The following is a 26,722-nucleotide window of genomic DNA, read 5'->3' on the forward strand; positions in this document are numbered from 1 at the left end:
CAATAGCGCTTCTATTTATCCCTAACTGTTCTTTCATTAGTACCTTACATCCTGTTTACCCCATATAATTAGCCTGGTCCCATCTTGCTCCCTGTGGTCTACATCTTTCCCTCCCTCCTGATTTCCTTGACTTCAGATATTCTGGACAACTTCAAGATGAAAGTTAAACCCTGCACCAGGCTGCTCATTAACTTTATACAGATTTTTACCCATCACTTATTTCCAGAAGTAAAAGGCTTAATTAGAGGTTTTTAACAAAATATTCATGTGCTGGCCGGGCACGGTGGCTCACACCTGTAATCCCAGCACTTTGGGAGGCAGAGGTGGGCAGATCACTAGAAGTCAGGAGTTCAAGACCAGCCTGGCCAACATGGATGAAACCCCGTTTCTATTATACAAAACCTAGCTGGGAATGGTGACTCATGCCTGTAATCCCAGCTACTTGGGAAGCTGAGGCAGGAGAATTGCTTGAACCCAGGAGGTGAAGGTTGCAGTGAGCTAAGATCGCGCCACTGCACTCCAGCCTGGGTGACAGAGCGAGATTCTAAAAATTTATATATTTTATATATATACATATATACACAATTCACTGTACTTTTTATTATAGCACGTGAAAAAATATATATAATTATATATTTCATGTTTTTTATGTATGTATATATTATATATATACTTATATATATTTTTTCACATGTGGTACTAAAAAGTACAGTGAATTGGCGAGTTTAAAGAGATAGCATTCAACCAAGAAACTTGGTTATCATCTCTAACTCCTCCCCCTCCCTTATCCCTTACATCCAGTCAGTGACCAATTTCTATGATTTCTCCTCCAGAAATACCAGAAGTTTGCTCACTTTTTTCAATTCTTACCACCACTTCCCTAATTCAGGCCATTATCACTTCTCTCCTGTCCCTCTATAATCCATTCTCTACACTGCCTCCACAGTAATCTTTTAAGATGCAAAAGGGATTATGTCATTCCTCTGCTTAAAATCAATGGCTACCTATTGCCTTTCATATAAAGTATGAAGCCCTTTACCAGACTTAGCAAAGCCCTCTACAATCCTGCTTTCTCCAGATCTCTCCCTTGCCACTGTATGCTCTGGTCTAGTCTATATCAAACGTCTTTCAGCTCCCAGATGGCCTCATGTTCTCTCCCTACAGTACTTGCTCTATCAGACTATTCATTACATTATATTGTAATTGTTAATCTATTTGTTTGAATGCTCCATTGAACACAAACTCTTTGGGAACCTGGACTTTATCATTTTGTTTCATATTTTAGCCACTAGTATTTAGAAGGTATTATATGAATTTGATAAATGCATGAATGAATAAATCAGTGAACCACAGGAAGTTTCCATATGAAGCAAAATTAGTTTCTGAAGTTTTCTTAGAAAACATGGAGTCGGAGCTAAAAGATCACTTGAGAAGTATACATCAGAGAGCCTAATGTACCATCCCCCAACCCAGAAAGGTACTCCCGTCTCTCTCCCACCCCACTTCCCATATCCTTGTAAAAACACTACCAGGAGAACCACTGTTCTCATGGGGTATGTCACATTATTCAGGTAAGTAGCAGGGTGGGGTAGGAATGAGAACCACTGACTTAAATTACCTTCATGGCTATTGTCCTCCTCATTCTTAGATAAGCCGACACACCTATCTTCACTAAAAACTGCCTTTCAAGCAGAAAACTGGAATTGGCTAGCCCTCAGACACTCTCTTTGTAGACTACTAAAAATATTCTGACAATTATTGATCTTTGGTGTATATCTACTCTCCAAGTAAAATCACTGCCCTTCAGTATCCACTTGTCAGGGTCAAGTTATTATACAAACAAACTGAAAGGACTATGGCTTTCTTAGTTACTTATATTCCAGTTCTAAGGATAAATTCTGTTTCCCTTGACTGAAATGACTCTTTTCCAAGTTTGTTAAGTAATGCATGTAACTTATGTTGGGTATTTCTGCAGGAGACCGTGCTCGTTATCTTTTTTGTTCGTTTCATGAGATAAGGTCTCTGCACTCTTCACCAGGCTGGACTGCAGTGGTGCAATCACAGCTCACTGCAGCCTCAACCTCCGGGGCTCAAGCAATCCTCCCACATCAGCCTCCAGAGTAGCTAGGACTTCAGGCATGCACCACCACGCCTAATTTTTGTATTTTTTGTAGAGAGAGGGTTTCACTATGTTGCCCAGGCTGGTGTCGAACTCCTGAGCTCAAGCAATCCTCCCACCTTGGCTTCTCAAAGTACTGGGGTCACAGGTGTGAACCACTGCACTGGACTGCTCATTATCTTTATACAAATTTTTACCCATGACTTGATATTTTTCCTTTTTTTTTTTTTTTTGAGACAGGGTCTCACTCTGTCACCCAGGCTGGAGTGCAGTGGCACACTCATGGCTCACTGCAGCCTCGAGCTCCAGGGCTCCATCAATCCTCCTGCCTCAATCCCCCTGGATAGCTGTGACTACAAGCATGTGTCACCACACCTGGGTAATTTTTGTATTTTTGGTAGAGACAGGGTTTCACCATGTTGCCCAGGCTTGTCTTGAACTCCTGGGCTTGAGCAATCCTCCCACCTTGACCTCCCAAAGTGCTGGGATTACAGGTGTGAGCCACTGTGCCCAGACTGATGACTTTATTTTTCTTGGCCTTATCCACAAATTCCATAGTCCTGTCTATAATCACTACATACTGTATATCTCCTTCAAGAGTAAATTAAAGAAACATTCTCCTATATGACAAACCTAAATGGTTATTAATAGCTTTGCCCATTTTTATTTTTATTTTTTTATTTTTTTATTTTTTATTTTTTATTTGAGAAGGAGTCTCGCTCTTTCACCCAGGCTGGAGTGCAGTGGCGTGATCTCGGCTCACTGCAGGCTCTGCCCCCCGGGGTTCACGCCATTCTCCTGCCTCAGCCTCCCGCGTAGCTGGGACTACAGGCGCCCACCACCTCGCCCGGCTAATTTTTTGTATTTTTAGTAGAGACGGGGTTTCACCCTGTTAGCCAGGATGGTCTTGATCTCCTGACCTCGTGATCCTCCCACCTCGGCCTCCCAAAGTGCTGGGATTACAGGCGTGAGCCACCGCACCTGGCCCATTTTTATTTTATTTACTTATTTTTTGAGACATGGCATCTCATTATTGCCCAAGCTTGAGTGCAGTGGCATGTTCACAGCTCACCGCAGCCTTGATCTCCCAGGCTCAGGTGGTCCTCCCACCTCAGCCTCCCAAGTAGCTGGGACCACAGGTGCACACCACACCTGGCTAATTTTTATTTTTTGTATAGATGGGGTTTCACTATGTTGCCCACGCTGGTCTTAAACTCCTGGGCTCAAGCGATCTGCCTGCCTCGGCCTCCCAAAGTGCCAGGATTACAGGTGTAAGCCACTGTGCCCAGCCTATGCCCATTTTTGAAGAGATATAGTCTAATTTCTTTTAACACTATTAAGTGTAGATCTATTGAATGAATGTGGCTTTCATTTTTTTAGTGGCAGCACATGATAAAGCCAGTCATGATATCTGTTTTTCAGAGCCTCACAATGTAATAAATATAATCATCACCATTTGGATAGATTTTTACAGTTTACAAAGTGCCCTTCTATATGTTACTAATCCTTCAAACATCCCATAACGTGGTATCTATCACCAAGTAAAAAATGAAGGCACTGTGCCATAAATGATTCATTCAAGAGCCTACATCTGAGTGTGAGAGTAAGAACTAGAGCTAAAATTCAAAACTAAGTCTTCTAAATGTGCCAGAATTAGTGTGGTGGTAATTGCACAATTTCGTGAATATGTTAAAAAGCAGTGGACTGTATACTTTAAAACAGTAAATTTTATGGTATGTGAGTAATATCTCAATTTAAAAAAAAAAGAAAGGTCTATATGTTTGAAGATGGTACCATCTCCAAAATATATTAATGAAAAAACAAAAGCACAGAAGAGTGTGCATGGCATGCTAACATATGCTTAAAAAAACAATACCCACACATACATACACAAGCTTTGTAGACATGAAACCTTTGAAAAAAAAACTCAGGAAACCAATAATATCATTTCCTAAAGGGAGGGGAACTGGAACGGCTAGGGGGACACAGGGTTGTCCTGGAAGGAGAACCTACCTTTCAGTATACCCTGCTGGACCTTTTGAATTTTGTACAGAATGCAAGTATTACCACTTCCTTTTTTTTTTTTTTTAATTTAAAGGGGGGGAAGTGAATAATCTGATGCTTTATCATTAGTCCTTAATTTTAAGAGATCATCTTCATTTTCTTCTGTAATAAACTTAAAATATATCCAAGAAAGAAATCTTAAAACTACAGCTTCTAACTACAAATACAGTGTCCTCTCCATTAGACCTTTTAGTTGACTCAGAGACAGTTTCTCATTCTGCAAAAAAAAAAAAAAAAAAGCCAACAAATTCATCTAGTAAGTCAAAGACCATATAGCATCCATACCATTTTATGTAGAAGCCAATGCTCTATTCTTACTGCCACAATTCCTAATCTCATAATTCTCTTTCTGTATGGGTATAGTTGTTCATTTACACTTCAACTTATTTTTTCTTTTCAGTAATAATTTATCTCTTTTCTTTAGACACAGTTACCTCATCTGCTTTCCAAAGTTCTACACTGAATGCTCCTGGGACAGCAATTTCTTCCCAGATTCCCAAAGAGTAGTCCTCATTTTTATAATTTCTAAAGACACTTGCTAGACTTTTTGGTTGCTTAGTCATCTTCTGACACTGGATTTTGGAGTTAGCATGAATTTCCTAACATGTTTCTTGTATACTCTTGGCTTTTAGTTGATTCCCACTAATTTTGTATTCTATTTCATATTTTGCCAATGAACTTTATAACTGAAGGAGGAAATTTCAACTTCACTTTCCACATGTAAGTGTGGTAACAAACCCCACTTCAAGTCATTTAGATATCTTTAGCTCTCTGGTGGTGGTTCTTTACCTCTACCTGGCTTTGTGAAACAAAACCACAATAAATTAGAAACGTTATAATTAAAATGCTATGTTTGAAATTTAAATACAAAAGTAAAAGCTCAAGAATTTTCATATTTGAATTCTAGAATATTCTAGATAACAAATCTAACGATTACCAAGAAATAATCAGTATGTCTTAAATTCTCAAGAAAGCATAGTGGACAGGAGGAAAGTTAAAAATAAAGAAAAGACTATTTAGGGTGAGGCTTAAGTAATGCAGTATAGAGACTCTCTGGGAAGTGGTATCCTGAAGGAAGAATAGGAAGAATGATATACCAAAACAGATTTCAAGATTGAATTCTGCTTTAATCTCTTAATGTGGTGAATTACTGTGGTATGAGATATGCTGGTTTTCGTACATGGTTCCACCCAGTTTTCTTAGTAATGAAAAGAATACAAAATACTAAAATTGAAAGAAAAGAAAGTACATACCTGCCTTCTGTACTCTAAAAGAGGGTCATATAGCTTCCACCCATTTTCAGGGAATACTTCTTTGTATTCAAAAGCAAAAAGAGGCTACAAAAAAGTAAACAATGGTAAGAGCTAAAAAAGATATTCACGAAGGTAATGAATCAGAAATGTATCCATATATCTAAAGTTTTCATTTATTTATCTGCAAGAACATTTTATGTATTAGCATCCTTTTTTGTATTATAGTTTTTGTTTTATCATTTTGAAAATCTATTTTTTTTACATATTTTTAAGCATACAAAAAAGCAAAGACACTTGCCAACAAAACTTATCAAATACTAACATATCATTATATTTCCTTCAGATTATCTTTGGTAGCCTTTGTAGGTTTACTTTCAAATAAAGACATTACATTTAAAAACAACTATGATGCCAAAAAAATTTGAACTGGAGTCATAAGACCAACGTTGATTCCAAATGGTACTCCTACTAACTGTGCCCTTGAGTTAACTGCTTACCTGATGTTGCTTTCATCGCTTAACAGGGATAAATAATATCTACCACCATAGGCTACATAGAAGTGACGTGATATAAATGTGGGAGTCTAACACTGTCTATAGCACATAGTGGGAACTCAGGGTTTGCCTACCCTTACCTGCCTCCCAAATTGCTAGTCTTAACTGGCTCCCAATTAAAAAGGAGATTTCAAATCCTAATGAAGACAACAGGTAACTTTTCATCATGGAAACACCCTGAATAGCAAGATCATGTAATCATAAAATGTTAGTGCCGGAATGGACCTCAGAAATCAGCTAGTCCAGCTTCCTTTATTTCATACCTAAAGAAATTGATCCAAGAGACTAGGTTACACTTAACACTATACATCTGGTTAAATGTCAAAGCAGGGATGTAAATGTAGAGATTCTAGGCAGCCTAGACAAGTTTCTTTATACTACATCAACAATTATAGCACAAATTTTCCAAAGACAGGAAACATTTTACCAGGTTATTAGAGACAGGAAATGCATATTTCATTAGATTCTCAAATATGGATCTTCTTGTCCGCCCCTCAGGTTTATGAGCAAATCGTAAATTCCTAATATCCTAGAAAAGATTTAGGAACCAAGTTAATAATTCTTCACTACTTACTTAAATGAACAAATAAGGTTACTTGGAACTATCTTGTAAAATGTTAAGATCTGTGAATGTGGGATACAAAAATAAATCAGACATCAGCTCCTGGAGACAGGGAAATTATAATGGTTTATTGGGAAAAACTGAAAGAAACACAAGGTACTCTACTACAAAGCAGAATTCAGAGGGCAGGAAATTTACCTATGCTTATGGACTCAAAATAGGCCAGTGAAAGAGGTAGTATTTGATGTAACCACTGGAGATTAACGATATTACATCTGAAGATTAATATCATGACTGATACAAACTATCAGCATATGTGCTTTCCCTGTGATAGCCCATTTTGTCATAAATTTCTTTATTAATAAAACCTGATTAGTAGTTGTTACATTTCATACGTGTCTTCAGTTCATTGTATCTGGTGATTATTTTCCTACTAACTATCCCTTCCCAGGGTTCATTTGCATTGGACCTTCTCTTCCTAAGTCCCCTGCTATTAGACTTGATAGAACTAAACCCTCCCTGAAAGTCTTCCTTCCTTCACTCCATAACCACGTTCTTCCACCATCTACTGACACATAAACTCTGAATAGTTTAGTTTATATTATCCAGGCTCTACAGTAAGGTCTAAAGACCAAGGTTCCCTTCCATTTGTCCCTAAGCAGTTTTCTATGCTCAGGCTGAATGCAGTTATTCATGTTCTGGTTTACTGGTATCTTAACGGCACTTAGAAAAAAACTGGGGATTAAGATAATTTCAAGGGCCAGGCACAGTGGCTCATGCCTGTAATTCCGACACTTTGGGTGGACAAAGCAAGAGGGACACTTGAGGTGTTCTACTTCTAACACAGTGGTGGGGAAAAATTGGTATTGTAGACTTTTCCTATGTTCTTATCTACTGGCATTCTTTAAATGCATTGATTGACACTTGAATGAAACATAAATTGTTACAAGTTCAAGGCCAGCCTGGGCAACATAGCAAGACCTTGTCTCTACAAAAAATTAAAAAAAAAAAAATAAATTTATAAGAAAAGAATAATTTTAAGACTGATCATTTAAATGTTTTTACCTAGGCAGAATTCAAAATAGCTTTATTATGCCTCATTTTGTAGAACCACACACAAAGCCACTCCACTACAATGTACCCACAATACGTAAGTAAGACAGTATATGATACAAAACTAGAATGCTGGCTTTACTATCTTTTAAAATAAACATGTGCAGGAACCTAAGCTGATATCTTGTTTTCCCTCAGTAAATATCTTCATAACTAGGAGAGATACTCAGAATCATTCTGTTAGCCACAGAGTTCTCTGAAAGTACCATGTCAGGGGCCCTAAAAATATTTGTGTTTATTGATAACGATCCTGTTCCATGGAAAAAAAATTATATTTAAAATGATTAAGATTCAAAATTATCTTCTCTCACATCCTCTTATATTCTATGCACTACTTACTCTTAAACTACAGAAAAGTGATGAGGAAACAGTGTGCTTGACACATGGTTCCCAGCGATTACACTCACAGAGCCCTTCTGACTATAATGGAAAACCACAGGCCAGGCACAGTGGCTCCCGCCTGTAATCTCAACACTTTGGGAGGCCGAGGCGGGCAGATCACTTGAGGCCAGGAGTTTGATACCAACCTGGCCAACGTGGTGAAACCCGTCTCTACCAAAAATACAAAAATTAGCCAGGCATGGTGGCATATGCCTGTAATCCCAGCTACTCAGGAGGCTGAGGTAGGAGAATCACTTGAACCCGGGAGGCAGAGGCTGCAGTAAGCCGAGATCACGCCACTGCACTCCAGCCTGAGCGACAGAGCCAGACTCTTGTCTCAAAAAAAAAAACTACAAAAATAATTACTAAGTCATTAGCTTTAATACCAGAGTCACAAAACTTCTAAAATTAGCATAACAAAGTATCTTGAATTATACACATGCTGTTTCTTTTGGCACTGGCAGAATAAAAAGAAAGGAACAATGTGATGTAGAATCTCAATGTGCATGGGTGTTAGTTAATTAGGCCTTAGTAACAGTGACCTGGAGGAGTGGTACGTAGTATTAAATACCTATGACTTAATGATAAAAATGTAACAATCTATGTTTCATTCAAGTATCAATGCATTTAAAGAATGCCAGTAAATAAGAGCATAAGAAAAGTCTACAATATCAACTTTTCTCCACTATTGTTTTAGAAGTAGAAAAATTGGCCAGGCACAGTGGCTCACGCCTGTAATCCCAGCACTTTGGGAGGCTGAGATGGGTGGATCATGAGGTCAAGAGATTGAGACCATCCTGGCTGACACGGTGAAACCCCATCTCTACTAAAAATACAAAAAAAAATTAGCTGGGCGTGGTGGCGGGTGCCTGTAGTCCCAGCTACTCGAGAGGCTGAGGCAGGAGAATCGTGTGAACCCAGGAGGCGGAGCTTGCAGTGAGCCAAGATTGTGCCAGCCTGGGCAACAGAGCAAAACTCCGTCTCAAAAAAAAAAAAAAAAAGAAAAATTATGAGAACTAGAAATAGAAAAGATAGGTGATGATGAATATAACATATTTAGTTATTTACTTCTTCTACTACAAAGTAGTGGAACTGCTCAGAGCCTTATGTTGCTAATTTGTAAATTAAAGGTAGTAATGTCTATTGTGCCTACCTCACAGGATTTGTATAAGGCTCAAAGTGAAATAATCAATGTGGAACTATGTGGTATGCTATCAGTACTATGTGCATTAAAGATGGTCATTATTATTATTATTATTATTATTTCAGACAGAGTCTTGCTCTGTTGCCCAAGCTGGAGTGCAGTGGCACTGTCTTGGCTCACTGCAACCTCCGCCTCCCAGGTTCAAGCAATACTCCTGCCTCAGCCTCCCCAATACCTGAGATTACAGGTGGCCGCTACCATGCCTGGTTAATTTTTGTATTTTTAGTAGAGATGGGTTTTCATCATGTTGGCCAGACTGATCTCGAACTCTTGACCTGAAGTGATCCGCCTGCCTCAGTCTCCGAAAGTGTTGAGATTATAGGCGTGAGCCACCACGTCCGGCCAAGATGATCATTATTAAAAAATAAGTTATGAATTTGTGAATATATCAAAATATGTAGACTGAACTGGGCCCAAAAGAATTAAGTCTAATTCATGAATCACCTTTTCTATTACTGCTAAATTTTGTTTTCTTCTATCAATGTCATACTAAAATAATATTTCTAATTGGAAATCCATTTTATATTTTGGAAACCAATTTCAAAACAGAGGTTCTATTTAATACAAAGCTTTTCAAACCAAAGAAAATCACATACATATTATAACATTTACCTTACACACAGTTTCTAGTCCATAAGAATTTTCACCTCGACTAGAAGCACCACCAATTTTTTCTACTCTACTTATCACACCAAGGGAAGCATCTAAAACAAATGGGGGATCCTAAAGAAGGAAAGAAAAAATAATTAAAACTGAGCAATTAATACTGTCCAATTATACAGCTGATCTAAATCTTAATCAGAAATGCTTTAATTAGAAATGATCAGAAATGAACAAAACTAGCTACAAACAACACGCTCATGTACATACAAAAATCTAATCTGACTCTTACCCGTTCCATGCTTTTGAAATATAACCTATAATTCGTGACAGTCAGAGTTCCTCGTACAGCACCAGTGAATGGACATATGTAAGTTACATCTTTGGCTGAAAAGGCAAGAAGTCCACAGTTTACTATACAGTATGTGCTATTAAAACCTGCTATCTCATCTTATAAAATTGTTATGATTCCTAGACTAATTTATGCTGAAAAATAACAGAACCAGTAATTTCCAGAGACCTCAGAATCCTACAACCCAAGCTTCCATCCCTGCACTAATCTAGGGAAGAAACACAGAATTAAATGGGATAGGCTGAAAAGGTGGAGGGACTTCTCATCCCATGAGATAGAACGGAAGTAAACAAAGGGGCTACTATCCTGGCTAGATAAAACAGGTGTGGGTAGCTGCAGCAGAGATGGGTGAAAGAGTACTGGTAATGGTGGTATCAACAATAAGCATGTCAAGGCACAGTCGCCATCATCTCATTGCGGTTTCTATGTAACTTCACCAATTTCCTGATTTTCCTCTGCCTACAGTCCAGTTTGTCAACATTCTTCTAAAAATGCAATGTCCAAAACATATGTTATTCCACAAACTCCTGATCTGATTAATACTTATGGGGAAAATTTTACAGGTGAAATGACACACATTTAAAATATAATTTCTTAGAAAAATAACAGTATAAGAAGAGGATATTGTACTGCTGACCAACCGATGCCAGACTTTGTAAAGAAATAATTACGAGTAATGTTTTATCAAATAAACGATGGCTCTACATGGCATTATGTTTTGTAAAACATGCATTAACTGATTATGCAGGATAACTTAGGAATCAGTATCTCAAAGTATTATTTAAAATGCCACAGTTCATAATGTCCAATACATGGTTTTTATATCTTAAAATATTCATAAATTCCTAGTATGTCATTATTACACCAAATCAGCAGATAAAGGAGTATCTTCATCATTCCAAGGAAGTAAGGGACAATTCTGTGGAGCAACAACTTTCTAAGACCCTTTCAACGGGCTTCTGGGAAAACTTGGGGCCATGGAATATATTTAATAAGGTATTACAACCTCCTGACTTTGCTTCTCATTCAACACTTCGAAGGACTGGCTGCTTTGTATGGAATTTGAAATGAGACTGATCTTTTCACAATCATTTCTAACCTTCAAAATAGTTCCCTTAGGAACATTTTAAGTATAAACTACTTTTTTAAATCATTGTTTCCAATGCATATTTCATTTAGAGGGAAGCTTTTAAAATTAAATGAACCCATCATTATATAAAAATACACAAACTTGCTTTGCACAAATAATATTTTTCCCTTATGAATTTTTACCTCAACTAGAAAAGCTTTATTCAAGGTTACTAAAACATTTCTGGATTCCTTCCAGAGTCAGTTTTCTTACTCATGTAAGAAAACTCAGCCTTATTATCCTATATCCCACCACAGGAATGTCATTCTCAGGCCAGTGCTTTTCTGTTACACCTTCCCCTTTATTCTAAAATCATGAGATAATATACATATAAAGGTGCTTCTAAAGTTCTAAGTACAATACAAAAATTCAAGGGTTTATACCTATGTTACTATTATCATCATTAGTCTTTGCTTTGTTCTGTACCCTCTATCATTCCTCAAGAGATCATGACAATGGAGAAAAGAAGATAAATACAAGAAATTCTCAGACACTGACTGGAAGTTAAGAGTCCAGAAAAGAAAAAAAGAGCAGTCTAGTACGACAACCAGATTTCTGACTTGAGTAAATGGACAGCTGGTATTGATGTCAACTGAGAGAGAGAATGCAAGAAAAAGAGTAAGTTTGGAGTTAAATGTGATGATTTCCATTTTGGAGACGTTGGGTATAAGGTTCCTATGGGATATTCAAGGATGTGTGTTTAAGATAGAGGCATTTGTTTACCTACATTAGGACAGGGGTTCACACTGGAGATAGAAATTTTGGAGTCATCAGCCAATATACGGCAAGTGATGTTACAAATTTAGATATGGTCAACCGAAAAGAGTATACAGGAGGGAAAAGGGAAATGGGTCAAGGATGAAGTCCTAGGGCGTGTTGCTATTAAAGGAAGAAGAGCCAACAAATGAGACTGAGTGGTAACTTGAAGGTCTTTAATAAAGCCATATTTCATAATGGGAGCTGCAATTACGGCATTAAGTTCAGAATAAGAAAAAGAAATTGTCACAATGCTAGATATAACCTTATTAGCTAGGTTATCTTCCTATGCCTTAATTTCCTTCCTCATCTATAAAATGGGGTTGATGTTATTCTCAAGAATATACTCTCTGAGAATGACTGAGATAGTAAGCACTCAATAATAATAACTACTATCATTATATAATAGCCAATTCTGAAAAAATGTAAGTAGGTAGTTCAGATCGAGAGCTTGGTGTATACATAAGGCTGACTGGGGCAAAGAAAAAGACTGAGAGGTTATTCAATCAAGAGTCAAGAGCAAGAAAAGACAAATAGCATGCTAAGGACTAGGAAGCTAAATTTAGTAAATAATTATCCATTCAGAATACAGGTCCTCCCTTTGGCTTGTTTTTACACATAGAAATGACACCTAGCCAAGTAAAATTCAGCATTTTTAAAATCCTTTTTAAAAATTATGATTGGTAGCAAAATGAAAGATGGTAGTTATATTAACTAAGAAATCATTTACTTCATTCTTCTAACATATTACTTTATTTCTCAGAGTTTATGAGTAGATATCTGTAGATTATCACACAGATGAAACAAAACAAAAGCATGAGGAAAAAAACACAGCTTATAAGCTCATTTTCAGTTTCCAGTCCATATTATAAGTATTAGGCTGGGAAGAGAAGGGCATCTACATACAAACAGATGCAATGGAGATGATGTATTTCATCCAAAAATTAACCTGAGTTTATTCAGAGAAGAAAGACATGAAGGAAGCAAACAGAAGAGAAGATATTTTAAGAAAAATTACTTGTATAAGGTGACAATTCAATGTTTTTATCCAGGCAACTCAGTATCTGAATATAGTAATTCAAAATAATAAAATTTTCCTTCACAGGCTTCAGCAACATTTTTAGCAAAAAGCCACCTACTTTTAAAGACAGTAAAACAAACCAAAGAAGAGGCAAAGTATAATTCAACTTGCATGTTTCCCAGGAGTTCAAACACAAACACTAGCAACGGGTCTAGGCCTACGTTTGTAGAACACACTAAGACGCTGGGAAGACTGCAGGTAAAGAGTTCTGCCAGACAGGAGGTGACTCTGACAGCCAGTTTATTCTCTGTATGCTGAGAGTACTGAACATTCTGCACAGTCAGAACGGAGAAGGACATTAAGCAAAAAATACCATTACGGACCCATGTCTTTAATATTTTCTCCTGGAAGCAAGGGTGGTTCTTCCATTTCTGCTAACTTGTTAGACTCCCTCAGGACCTGGGGTGGGAAAGACAAAAAAAGAAACAATTTTATTCAAAGGCTACTTTTTCACTCATATTTCAACTGAGTATACTTGCTCTTGAAGTTATAACATCATATCACATACACTATTTTAAATCAAATTTGTTAAACCGTAGTGTTGGCATGTATAATATATGAAGTTAATGTTTTTCTAGAAAGCATTTACTGAGTGCTTAAATCATATCAAAGCACTCTACATTTGTTACACAAAAAATTGTACATGTTTTTGCACTGCATCCTAAGACAGCCTAACAATAAAAGAGGTATTATATCCTCATTTCTCAGATGAGGAAAAAGCAGCCAAAAGTGGTAATTAGTTCAAGATCACATAGTTAAAGTGCCAGTGTGTAGATTTGAATTACAGTTGAATGGATTCCAAAGCCATGCTGAAGGGCCATAGTACATTTAAACTCAGACAAAATTAAGTTCTTATGTAGATTTAATGTTTAAAGAATTTAGAAATGATGTTGATAAATAACCTTGTTGAAAGAGTTTAAATAAAATCATGATCAACAAATATTACCAGGTAGTTACCTTGTGAAGGATGCTACACTATATTCCAAGAATGTGGATACAGAAACAGTTCTCTAAAGGAGTTACAACCCAGAGAACACACAGACACACCCAAATTGTCATATGCTAAATATATCCCCCATTAACTACCAAAACCCTTCCTCACCTCCTCCCACCTCTGTCACCATCAAACAGTAAATTTCTGTCCCCAATCCCATTAATTCCGCCATCTTCTGCAATCTGGCTCACCTGCGACCAACAACTAAGAACCACAAAGAACAAATTAACTTATTTTGAATAAATTTGCAATCTAAACAAATTCATTCTTTTGAAAGTTTAACAATTTGTTTCATAAAGTAACTTTAATGCAATACCTAAATAAATAGTATATACACACACATATATTTTTATGCGCCACATCTAAACTTCAGAAAAGTCGTCTTTAAAGGTCATCTTCTAAAAATGCTATCTGGTTGCCAGTCCCTAAATAGTCTTATGTAGTCATAAAAGAAGAGAAGAAGGAAAGAAGAGAGGAAAGGAGGACCAGGCTATGAAGATGGGGTTAAAAAGGCAAAAACTTGCCATATACAAAAATACAGACTTGGGTTCACATCCTGACTGCACCACATACTAACTTGGTACTCTTAGGCAAGGTTTTCAGCTTCTCTATGCCTCATTTTCCGCATCTATAAAATGGTAACTATTATAGTACCACACATAGGTTGTTATGAAAATTAAATGGGTTAATACATTTAAAGCACTTATATCAGTGTTAACACATAAGATGTATGTAATAAGTGTTGTCTATTGTTAATAAAAGTTCAAACTAACAACTGATTGCCAGAATCTGCTAATAATTCTACTAATTATGAAAGCAACAAAATTAGACCCAAAGATAACAAAACAAATATCAGAGTATACCGAAAAAAATCAACCACGTGAAAGATTATAGAAAGGAAAATGCTTTATTCTTCCCCCGGTCTACCACCTCACTCAGAAATACAACATTTATGTCAATTATAATGCTGGGCAGTAGTTCCCATATTGCGTATGTATACCTTCTTGTGGCTGCTACAGCACTGCTCCACATGACTTCCTCTTTCTCTACATTCTACATTCAGAAAGGACTGGCAACCCCCGGAAAATATTTATGTTATGTATAGAAGAGAAGAGGGTAGTTCTGGCAAAGGCACACAGAAACATGGGAGATACAATCCTCCTAAAGCTTCATAAAGTGAGAAAAGAGACAGGAAAACTGCAAGTAGCACACTTTGAGAACCACACATAGGCTTTCTTATATTCTCTCTGACCAGAATGTCAAAGAGTGAGGCAATGAAAAGAAGCAATACAAGATCCTATCTTTGTCCAGCAGAGCTACTCTAGATGACAGACTTTTAACAATAGGCTTATGCTAAAGGTTGTATGTAAACAACTAATTCTACACTGGAGATAGGAAAAGGAACTCCAACTAGCACTCAAGAGAACAGAACAGGGATGGGGCAATCTAGACCCTGTGTTTGTTGACAAACACTGATTCTAGACAAATCTATCCTTAATCAAACAAGAGAAAAGAGACTAGGAAAAAAAAGACTTACAAAGAAAAGAGAATATCAACCTAAAACTTTAAAAAAGAAAAAAAAGCAGTCTTCTGAAAATAATTCTCTATAGGCATTTGTAAAAGCATGTATGAGGTACTTGGCATGCTCAAAAGGAAATAAGCCATATTTTCTAATAAACACAAAGAGAAGGCCAGGCACAGTGGCTCAGCCTATGCTTCCAGCATCCTAGGAGGCCGAGGCGAGTGGACTGCTTGAAACCAGGAATTCAAGACCAGCCTGGACAGCACGGCAAAACCCTGTCACTACTATAAATGCAAAAAATTAGCTGGGCAGGCATGGCATCGCGGGTCTACAGTCTCAGCTACTTGGGAGGCTGTGATGAGAGGACTACCTTGAGCCCCAGAAGTCAAGGCTTCAGTGAGCTGTGATGCACTCCACTGCACTCCAGCCTGGGCAATGGGAGTGAGACCCTGTGCTAAAAAAAAAAAAAAAAAAAAAAAAAAGAAACAGAGTAGAAACAGAAAGCCATAAGGAAAGAGACACAATGAAACAAGAGAAATGAGTGAGAATGACTGCAAGGACATTTAAAAATGTAATAGCAGAAATAAAATCTGTATGGAATTAGCAACAAATTGCATTGGTTATTCAGAAAACAGATTTAATTGTTGAGGACAAACTTGAAAAGTGCTGTAAGAATTTGAAGGAAAAGAACAAAGATAAAATCATCATGGAAAATAAGAAAAGAATTGTATTTTCTAAAGGAAAAAAAAATAATCAAGAGGAGCAAAAAGTCCAATATATAATTGATGTTGATCAGAAGAGTTTACCATGTTCCACCCAAAATCAATGAACAGAGACATACCTAGTTGCATCTTGGCAAATTTTTTTGAACTAAAAGAATTAAAATACAAACTATAAGAATACAGGCAGAAAAAAAATTACCTTTGAAGAAAGCAAAATCAGGTTAGCTTCAAGGTTATCTATAATACCATATTCTACAAGACAATAACAAAACGTGATCAAAGCTGTGAAGGAAAATGCTCCCATAAAGTATTTAATGGCAGCAGGAAGTCATTCTCAGATAGCCAGGTCTCAGAAAATACAACCCAGAAATACATTTTAGAAAAAAAAAAAAAAAAGGAAAAAAATACCTTAAACTGTAATTCAGCTAAAAAGGGAAAATCAAAATTAAAATATACAAGGAATTTGTGGTGTATTGCAAAACCTTATGTTTCATATCCTAAGAACCCCTAAAAAAACTCCACATTCATTACCACCATACTAACCTCTGAGTCTTAGTTTCACCATTCATATTATTAACATGATATTAATACCCACCTTAAAAGTTAGCAACTATGAAATCAAGATAACTGCACCATAAAGAGATTTGCAAAACACCATGAAAATGAAAAAAAAATACAGACAGTCCCTGGCTTATAATGGTTCAACTTACGGTATGTTCAACTTACAACGGGTTTATCTGGATGTAACCCCATCATAGGTCGAGGAGCATCTGTACTTATTATTCACGTAATAGAAGCATCAACAGAAGTTTTCACTGCCTTTTACCAAAATGGCCTATTGACATGGTGCTTTTTTCTCTGCTCTAGAGATTCCCTATATGACACACTTTCTCTAATACTCATCAAAGGGATTAATATTTGAGAAAGCATGTCATATAGGGAACCATAAATCAATCTCTCCCTGACTCCTAACTACTATATTCTAGATTTAGCTACAGGATAGTAAGCATCTAACTGTTCAAAGCAAAGCAGCAAATCTTTTCCCTTTCTTTCATTTCTTATGAGGACTGAAGATAGCTGCAATATTCCAAAGACTCTGACACGGGAAAATTAATGGAATAATGTCTACCTGAGAGAATAAAGGAGATGGCTTGAGAAATAAAAATGGAGTAAAAGTTTAGGGCATCCTAGTGAAGGGTTTCAAAGATGCCTTCAGCAAGACAGTCCATATCGTATGGGTCCATTTGTACGAAATTCTGCAACAGACTAAACTACAGTACGAAAAACTTCAAAACAGTTGTTGCTATGGGGATGAGAATGAGAGTGTGGACTGAAAAGGGGCATGATGAAAGTATCTGGGGTGACAAGTTCTATATCTTGACAGGAATTTGGGTTGTACAGGTGTATGCATTTTTCTAAACTCACAGAATGTACACTTAAGATTTCTGTATTTCAATAGATATAAATTTTATATCAAAAGAAAAACTACATATATTTATTTGCATGCTGACACAATTAGTTGGAAAAGTACTGATGTCTGCAGTTTACTTTGAAATGCATCAAAAAGTAAGCCAGATAAATAGATGGATAGAGGGATACACAGATGATGGATGTCAAATAAAAGCAAGAAGTAGGGTGGATACAGCAGGGTCCTTTGTAAACTTTATTTTCTGTTCAGAAACTTTTATAATAAAATACTGAGGAGAAGTTAAGGACTTTAAACTTGACCAGTCATGTAAAAAAAAAAAAAAATCACTGCAGGCCTTTGATAGGGGCAGATGGCATGGTCAAGGAGGGCAAGGAAATGAAAAGGATGAAGATGAAATGATGATAATCTAGGAAAGAAACAGAATTCTGGATTAGTCTCTGGTAATAGAAATAAAGAGGAATATGATACACTGGAAAAGTGATCAAATCTGACCCTAGGCTTATAAAACAAATAGAAGCAATTATATGAATAATACTTGATGGTTTTTACTTGAGAGGAATTGCATCTCAGATATGTTAGCAATGGAAGAAGAGAGAAAGCAGATTCAATGAATAAATGAAGTGAGGTCAAAACAAGAGAGGCAACACCAGGAACCTATCTTTTTTTTTTTTTAAGGTTCTTTTTTCTTTTCTTTTTTTTTTAAATTATACTTTAAGTTTTAGGGTACATGTGCATAATGCGCAGGTTTGTTATGTATGTATACATGTGCCACGTTGGTGTGCTGCACCCATTAACTCGTCATTTAGCATTAGGTATATCTCCTAATGCTATCCATCCCCCCTCCCCCCACCCCACAACAGTCCCCGGAGTGTGATGTTCCCCTTCCTGTGTCCATGTGTTCCCATTGTTCAATTCCCACCTATGAGTGAGAACATGCGGTGTTTGGTTTTTTGTCCTTGTGATAGTTTACTGAGAATGATGGTTTCCAGCTTCATCCATGTGCCTACAAAGAACATGAACTCATCATGTTTTATGGCTGCATAGTATTCCATAGTGTATATGTGCCACATTTTCTTAATCCAGTCTATCATTGTTGGACATTTGGGTTGGTTCCAACTCTTTGCTATTGTGAATAGTGCCACAATAAACACACATGTACATGTGTCTTTATAGCAGCATGATTTATAATCCTTTGGGTATATACCCAGTAATGGGATGGCTGGGTCAAATGGTATTTCTAGTTCTAGATCCCTAAGGAATTGCCACATTGACTTCCACAATGGTTCAACTAGTTTACAGTGTAAAAGTGTTCCTATTTCTCCACATCCTCTCCAGCACCTGTTGTTTCCTGACTTTTTAATGATCGCCATTCTAACTGGTGTGAGATGGTATCTCATTGTGGTTTTGATTTGCATTTCTCTGATGGCCAGTGAGGATGAGCATTTTTTCATGTGTCTTTTGGCTGCATAAATGTCTCTTTTTGAGAAGTGTCTGTTTATATCTTTCACCCACTTTTTGATGGGGTTGTTTTTTTCTTGTAAATTTGTTTGCGTTCTTTGTAGATTCTGGATATTAGGCATTTGTCAGATGAGTAGGTTGTAAAAATTTTCTCCCATTCTGTAGGTTGCCTGTTCACTCTGATGGTAGTTTCTTTTGCTGTGCAGAAGCTCTTTAGTTTAATTAGATCCCATTCGTCAATTTTGGCTTTTGTTGCCATTGCTTTTGGTGTTTTAGAATGAAGTCCTTGCCCATGCCTATGTCCTGAATGGTATTGCCTAGGTTTTCTTCTAGGTTTTTATGGTTTTAGGTCTAATATTTAAGTCTTTAATCCATCTTGAATTAATTTTTGTATAAAGTGTAAGGAAGGGATCCAGCTTCAGCTTTCTACGTATGGCTAGCCAGTTTTCTCAGCACCATTTATTAAATAGGGAAGCCTTTCCCCATTTCTTGTTTTTGTCAGGTTTGTCAAAGATCAGATAGTTGTAGATCTGCGTGATGCCTCCAGCTTTGTTCTTTTGGCTTAGGATTGACTTGGCAATGCAGGCTCTTTTTTGGTTCTATATGAACTTTAAAGTAGTTTTTTCCAATTCTGTGAAGAAAGTCATTGGTAGCTTGATGGGGATGGCATTGAATCTATAAATTACCTTGGGCAGTATGGCCATTTTCATGATATTGATTCATCCAACCCATGAGCATGGAATGTTCTTCCATTTGTTTGTATTTTCTTTTATTTCATTGAGCAGTGGTTTATAGTTCTCCTTGAACAGGTCCTTCACGTCCCTTGTAAGTTGGATTCCTGGGTATTTTATTCTCTTTGAAGCAATTGTGAATGGGAGTTCACTTGTGATTTGGCTCTCTGTTTGTCTGTTATTGGTGTATAAGAATGCTTGTGATTTTTGCACATTGATTTTGTATCCTGAGACTCTGCTGAAGTTGCTTATCAGCTTAAGAAGATTTTGGGCTGAGACGATGGGGTTTTCTAGATATACAATCATGTCATCTGCAAACAGGGACAATTTGACTTCCTCTTTTCCTAATTGAATACCCTTTATTTCCTTCTCCTGCCTGATTGCCCTGGCCAGAACTTCCAACACTGTGTTGAATAGGAATGGTGAGAGAGGGCATCCCTGTCTTGTGCCAGTTTTCAAAGGGAATGCTTCCAGTTTTTGCCCATTCAGTATGATATTGGCTGTGGGTTTGTCACAGATAGCTCTTATTATTTTGAGATACGTCCCATCAATACCTAATTTATTGAGAGTTTTTAGCATGAAGCGTTGTTGAATTTTGTCAAAGGCCTTTTCTGCATCTATTGAGATAATCATGTGGTTTTTGTCTTTGGTTCTGTTTATATGCTGGATTACGTTTATTGATTTGCGTATGTTGAACCAGCCTTGCATCCCAGGGATGAAACCAACTTTATCATGGTGGATAAGCTTTTTGATGTGCTGCTGGATTTGGTTTGCCAGTATTTTATTGAGGATTTTTGCACTGATGTTCATCAGGGATAGTGGTCTGAAATTCTCTTTTTTGGTTGTGTCTCTGCCAGGCTTTGGTATCAGGATGATGCTGGCCTCACAAAATGAGGTAGGGAGGATTCCCTCTTTTTCTATTGATTGGAATAGTTTCAGAAGGAATGGTACCAGTTCCTCCTTGTACTTCTGGTAGAATTCGGCTGTGAATCCATCTGGTCCTGGACTTTGTTTGGTTGGTAAGCTATTAATTATTGCCTGAATTTCAGAGCCTGTTATTGGTCTATTCAGGGATTCAACTTCTTCCTGGTTTAGTCTTGGGAGGGTGTATGTGTCAAGGAATTTATCCATTTCTTCTAGATTTTCTAGTTTATTTGCGTAGAGGTGTTTATAGTATTCTCTGATGGTAGTTTGTATTTCTGTGAGATTGGTGGTGATCTCCCCTTTATCATTTTTTATTGCACCTATTTGATTCTTCTCTCTTTTCTTCATTCTTAGTCCTGCTAGCAGTCTATCAATTTTGTTGATCTTTTCAAAAAACCAGCTCCTGGATTCATTGATTTTTTGAAGGGTTTTTTGTGTCTCTATCTCCTTCAGTTCTGCTCTGATCTTAGTTATTTCTTGCCTGTTGCTAGCTTTTGAATGTGTTTGCTCTTGCTTCTCTAGTTCTTTTAATTGTGATGTTAAGGTGTCAATTTTAGATCTTTCCGCTTTCTCTTGTGGGCATTTAGTGCTATAAATTTCCCTCTACATACTGCTTTGAATGTGTCCCAGAGATTCTGGTATGTTATGTCTTTGTTCTCGTTGATTTCAAAGAACATCTTTATTTCTGCCTTCATTTCATTATGTACCCAATAGTCATTCAGGAGCAGGTTGTTCAGTTTCCATGTAGTTGAGCGGTTTTGAGTGAGTTTCTTAATCCTGAGTTCTAGTGTGATTGTACTGTGGTCTGAGAGACAGTTTGTTATAATTTCTGTTCTTTTACATTTGCTGAGGAGTGCTTTACTTCCAACTATGTGGTCAGTTTTGGAACAGGTGTGGTGTGGTGCTGAAAAGAATGTATATTCTGTTGACTTGGAGTGGAGAGTTCTGTAGATGTCTGTTAGGTCTGCTTGGTGCAGAGCTGAGTTCAATTCCTGGATATCCTTGTTAACTTTCTGTCTCACTGATCTGTCTAATGTTGACAGTGGGGTGTTAAAGTCTCCCATTATTATTGTGTGGGAGTCTGAGTCTCTTTGTAGGTCTCTAAGGACTTGCGTTATGAATCTGGGTGCTCCTGTATTGGGTGCATATATATTTAGGATAGTTAGCTCTTCTTGTTGAATTGATCCCTTTACCATTATGTAATGGCCTTCTTTGTCTCTTTTGATCTTTGTTGGTTTAAAGTCTGTTTTATCAGAGAGTAGGATTGCAACCCCTGCCTTTTTTTTGTTTTCCATTTGCTTGGTAGACCTTCCTCCATCCCTTTATTTTGAGCCTGTGTGTGTCTCTGCACTTGGTATGGGTTTACTGAATACAGCACACTGATGGGCCTTGACTCTTTATCCAATTTGCCAGTCTGTGTCTTTTAATTGGAGCATTTAGCCCATTTACATTTAAGCTTAATATTGTTATGTGTGAATTTGATCCTGTCATTATGATGTTAGCTGGTTATTTTGCTCGTTAGTTGATGCAGTTTCTTCCTAGCCTCGATGGTCTTTACAATTTGGCATGTTTTTGCAGTGGCTGGTACCGGTTGTTCCTTTCCATGTTTAGCGCTTCCTTCAGGACCTCTCGTAGGGCAGGCCTGGTGGTGACAAAATCTCTCAGCATTTGCTTGTCTGTAAAGGATTTTATTTCTCCTTCACTTAATGAAGCTTAGTTTGGCTGGATAGGAAATTCTGGGTTGAAAATTCTTTTCTTTAACAATGTTGAATATTGGCACCCACTCTCTCCTGGCTTGTAGAGTTTCTGCCAAGAGATCCACTGTTAGTCTGATGGGCTTCTCTTTGTGGGTAACCTGACCTTTCTCTCTGGCTGCCCTTAACATTTTTTCCTTCATTTCAACTTTGGTGAATCTGACAATTATGTGTCTTGGAGTTGCTCTTCTCGAGGAGTATCTTTGTGGCATTCTCTGTATTTCCTGAATCTGAATGTTGGCCTGCCTTGCTAGATTGGGGAAGTTCTCCTGGATAATATCCTGCAAAGTGTTTTCCAACTTGGTTCCATTCTCCCCGTCACTTTCAGGTACACCAATCAGACATAGATTTTGTCTTTTCACATAGTCCCATATTTCTTAGAGGATTTGTTCATTTCTTTTTATTCTTTTTTCTCTAAACTTCTCTTCTTACTTCATTTCATTCATTTGCTCTTCCATCACTGATACCCTTTCTTCCAGTTGATTGAATCAGCTACTGAGGCTTGTGCATTTGTCACATAGTTCTCCTGCCATGGTTTTCAGCTACATCAGGTCCTTTAAGGACTTCTCTGCATTGGTTATTCTAGTTAGCCATTCGTCTAATTTTTTTTTTCAAGGTTTTTAACTTCTTTGCCATGGGTTTTAACTTCCTCCTTTAGCTCGGAGTAGTTTGATCATCTGAAGCCTTCTTCTCTCAACTCATCAAAGTCATTCTCTGTCCAGCTTTGTTCCATTGCTGGTGAGGAGCTGCGTTTCTCTGGAGGAGGAGAGGTGCTCTGATTTTTAGAGTTTCCAGTTATTCTGCTCTGTTTTTTCCCCATCTTTGTGGTTTTATCTACTTTTGGTCTTTGATGATGGCGACATACAGATGGGGTTTTGGTGTGGATGTCCTTTCTGTTTAGTTTTCCTTCTAACAGTCAGGACCCTCAGCTGCAGGTCTGTTGGAGTTTGCTGGAGGTCCACTCTAGACCCTCTTTGCCTGGGTGTCAGCGGCGGAGTCTGCAAAACAGTGGATATTGGTGAACAGCAAATGTTGCTGCCTGATCGTTCCTCTAGAAGTTTTGTCTCAGAGGAGTACCCGGCCATGTGAGGTGTCAGTCTGCCCCTGTTGGGGGGTGCCTCCGAGTTAGGCTACTCTGGGGTCAGGGACCCACTTGAGGAGGCAGCCTCTCCATTCTCAGATCTCCAGCTGCATGCTGGGAGAACCACTACTCTCTTCAAAGCTGTCAGACAGGGACATTTAAGTCTGCAGAGGTTTCTGCTGCCTTTTGTTTGGCTATGCCCTGCCCCCAGAGGTGGAGTCTACAGAGGCAGGCAGGCCTCCTTGAGCTGTGGTGGGCTCCACCCAGTTCGAGCTTCCGAACCTATCTTCGTAAAATGGGGGTTGGGAACCAAGAGAGCAAAGCCACTCTGGTCCATTAGGTTTTTCTGCCTTCACATGTAAATATCTTTAGTGGAGAATAAGTTACACAACCCTCAGACATGAGGGAAGAAAATTCACTCCTGGAGAAATCCTCTAGAATACATTAAGCACTTTCTCTTACTGGGTCAAAATAATGTTACTAACTCGCTAGCCAACCTGTTTTCTATCAGATGCATCAGAACCCTGCCTGACTCTGGAGCTCTGGCCACATCAATAGGTAAGATTCCATAAAATGTGCTATTTGATAGCATTTAATACAATATTTAATCCTTTTATTATCAAGAAAAGTCTGATAATCTTATTAAAACTCTTACTTGAAAACAAAAAACACAAGATTCAAATTTATAATTTTTTTTATTCCTACTACATAATCAGTTTGGTATTCCTCCCTTCCCAGCCCTGATTTTCTTCCATGCCCACTTCATCAAATTATTTTCAAACTGCCCAGTAATTTTCCATGTGACTTTAATTTCTTTTTTCACTCCCTCCCTTTCTCTTCTCTCCCTCTCTCTCTTTCTCACACACACAGGCACACAAACACAAAAATGCACTCTCTCACACACACACAATTAGGAAATTACTGTCAACTGGATCTAGAAGTTGGCAAGTTTAAGAGTCAGTTTTCACATGGAATGGTTAGATGGTAGAAAAATAGGAAATAATTTGTCTGAAATCTGCAAAACACTAAATAATAATCACCTGAAAGGGAAAAATGAGTCCATACAGTTATAAACTATCCTCCACAGTCTTTTTACATACTGTACTAAAACCCAGAAGAGAAAAAAAGGATTTTCTTAGTAACTTATTTTTTGTTGGATAATCCTTCTAAAGAAAACTATTTATATCAATTATACTTAATTCTATTTTTTCTACAACTTGACTGACAAACCACGAAGTGGCCAAATGAACCATGCAAACAAAAATTCTAACAAGGTGGAGCCACAGACTGGCATCTGGGATAGATCTTACTGGTTACACATTTCAAAGTACATTCAAGATCAAGCACAGGGAAGCCCTTTTTTTTTTTTTTTTAATTAATACAGTCAAGGACATTTTGGTTTTTCAGCTGAAACCACAACTAGCCAAAGCTGGAAAACGTTACATCACCATCCATGATTCAACAACAACAAAAAGGATGACTATCTAAAGAAGAATGGTCTAGAAAACATCACTTCATGCTATGGGTTGAACTGTGCCCTCCAATAACGTTGTTGAAGTCTAACCACCAGTGCCTTAGAATGTGACCTAATTTGGAAATAGGGTTGTTGCAGATCTAATTAGTTAAGGCGAGGTCATACTGGTGTAGGGTGGGCCCCTAATTCAATATGACTGGTATCCTCACAAGAAGACAGCAATGTGAAGAAACAGGGAGAATGCCCCGTGAAGAGGGACTGATGCATTTACAATCCAAGGAACATTAAAGATGGCTAACCCTCATGAGCAGCTAGGAGAAAGGTACGGAATAGATTCTCCCTCAAAGCTCTGTTGATTGGCAGGTGCAAACCCTGCTAACACCTTGATTTCTGATGTCTAGGCTCCAGAACTATGAAAGAATAAATTTCTGTTGTTTTAAGTCACCCAGTTTGTGGTACTCTGTTATTATAGCAGCCCTAAGAAATGAACGCCTAATATCAATAAAAATTTCCAGATTTTAATCTTAAAATACAGGTTTTCATAACTGTGAAAACTTAGAAGCAATCTGACCTTCAGTAGGAGAATGGATAAACGAATTGTGGTACATCATACAAATGAATATCATTCAGTAATAAAAAGAAATTAGCTATCAAGCCATGGAAAGACTTGAGGAATCTTAAAAGGATATTATTAAGTGAAAGAAGCCACTCTGAAAAGACTGCACACTAGATGATTCCAACTACATGACATTCTGGAAAAGGCAAAAATGTGGACACAGAAAAAGATTAGTGATTGCCTGGTGTTCAGGGAGAGGGGAAAATGAAAGAGGTGACGCAAAGGGGATTTTTAGGGCACTGAAACTATTCTACATGATACAGTAACAATGAATATATGCCATCATACTTTTGTCAAAACCCACAGAATGTACACCATAAAGTATGAACCCTTATGCAAACTATGTATTTTAGTATTAATATAAAAATGTATCAGTATCGTTTCATCAGTTGTAACAAATGCTCCACACAAGGTACATTCAACGGAATAAATGACAATTCCTTCACTTTTCTGCAAAAACTTCTACAAAAAATCCTGTATCTCTAAAGGGTAACACATTATTCCATACATCAGCTAAGTCATAATTTAATGCTTCCTTGACTCTCATTTTTAATCCATTTCTACATTTTGTCCTGTCTCTTCCTTTCATTCCCCATGCCAATATAGCCCCACTTTTCCATCCATAAGGACTAGCCCCACACCTTCTGATGTGTCCTTCTGAGCTATACTTCAGACAGTCCTTTCTAATAAATGATGGTTCATAATAGATTATCTGCCAAAAACAAGAAAAACAGAAGATAGGTGGATAGATATATTATCTAAATTTCTTTCATTTCACCTCATACCAAGGAGAATGAGCCCAGTTTATGTACTGTTTTTAGAAGGTCATTATTCATTAAGTGCTCTTAA

General features: G+C 37.5%; 1 protein-coding gene across 3 annotated transcripts in view; it reads right to left on the reverse strand.

Annotated features, from left to right (window-relative positions):
- MTMR2 (myotubularin related protein 2) overlaps positions 1-26,722 on the reverse strand; it is a 95,801-nt gene that overhangs the window by 18,995 nt on the left and 50,084 nt on the right. For all 3 annotated transcript variants that reach the window (XM_055283341.2, XM_055283342.2, XM_055283344.2), the window contains 5 exons: positions 13,492-13,567; positions 10,143-10,237; positions 9,863-9,973; positions 6,418-6,519; positions 5,437-5,520 (listed from right to left, as the gene is read on the reverse strand). In XM_055283341.2, the coding sequence (XP_055139316.1) occupies positions 5,437-5,520; positions 6,418-6,519; positions 9,863-9,973; positions 10,143-10,237; positions 13,492-13,567 (468 nt within the window). The remainder of the gene's footprint in view (positions 1-5,436; positions 5,521-6,417; positions 6,520-9,862; positions 9,974-10,142; positions 10,238-13,491; positions 13,568-26,722) is intronic.

The sequence above is a fragment of the Symphalangus syndactylus genome, chromosome 6 (assembly GCF_028878055.3).
Source record: "Symphalangus syndactylus isolate Jambi chromosome 6, NHGRI_mSymSyn1-v2.1_pri, whole genome shotgun sequence".
Lineage (NCBI taxonomy): Eukaryota > Metazoa > Chordata > Mammalia > Primates > Hylobatidae > Symphalangus > Symphalangus syndactylus.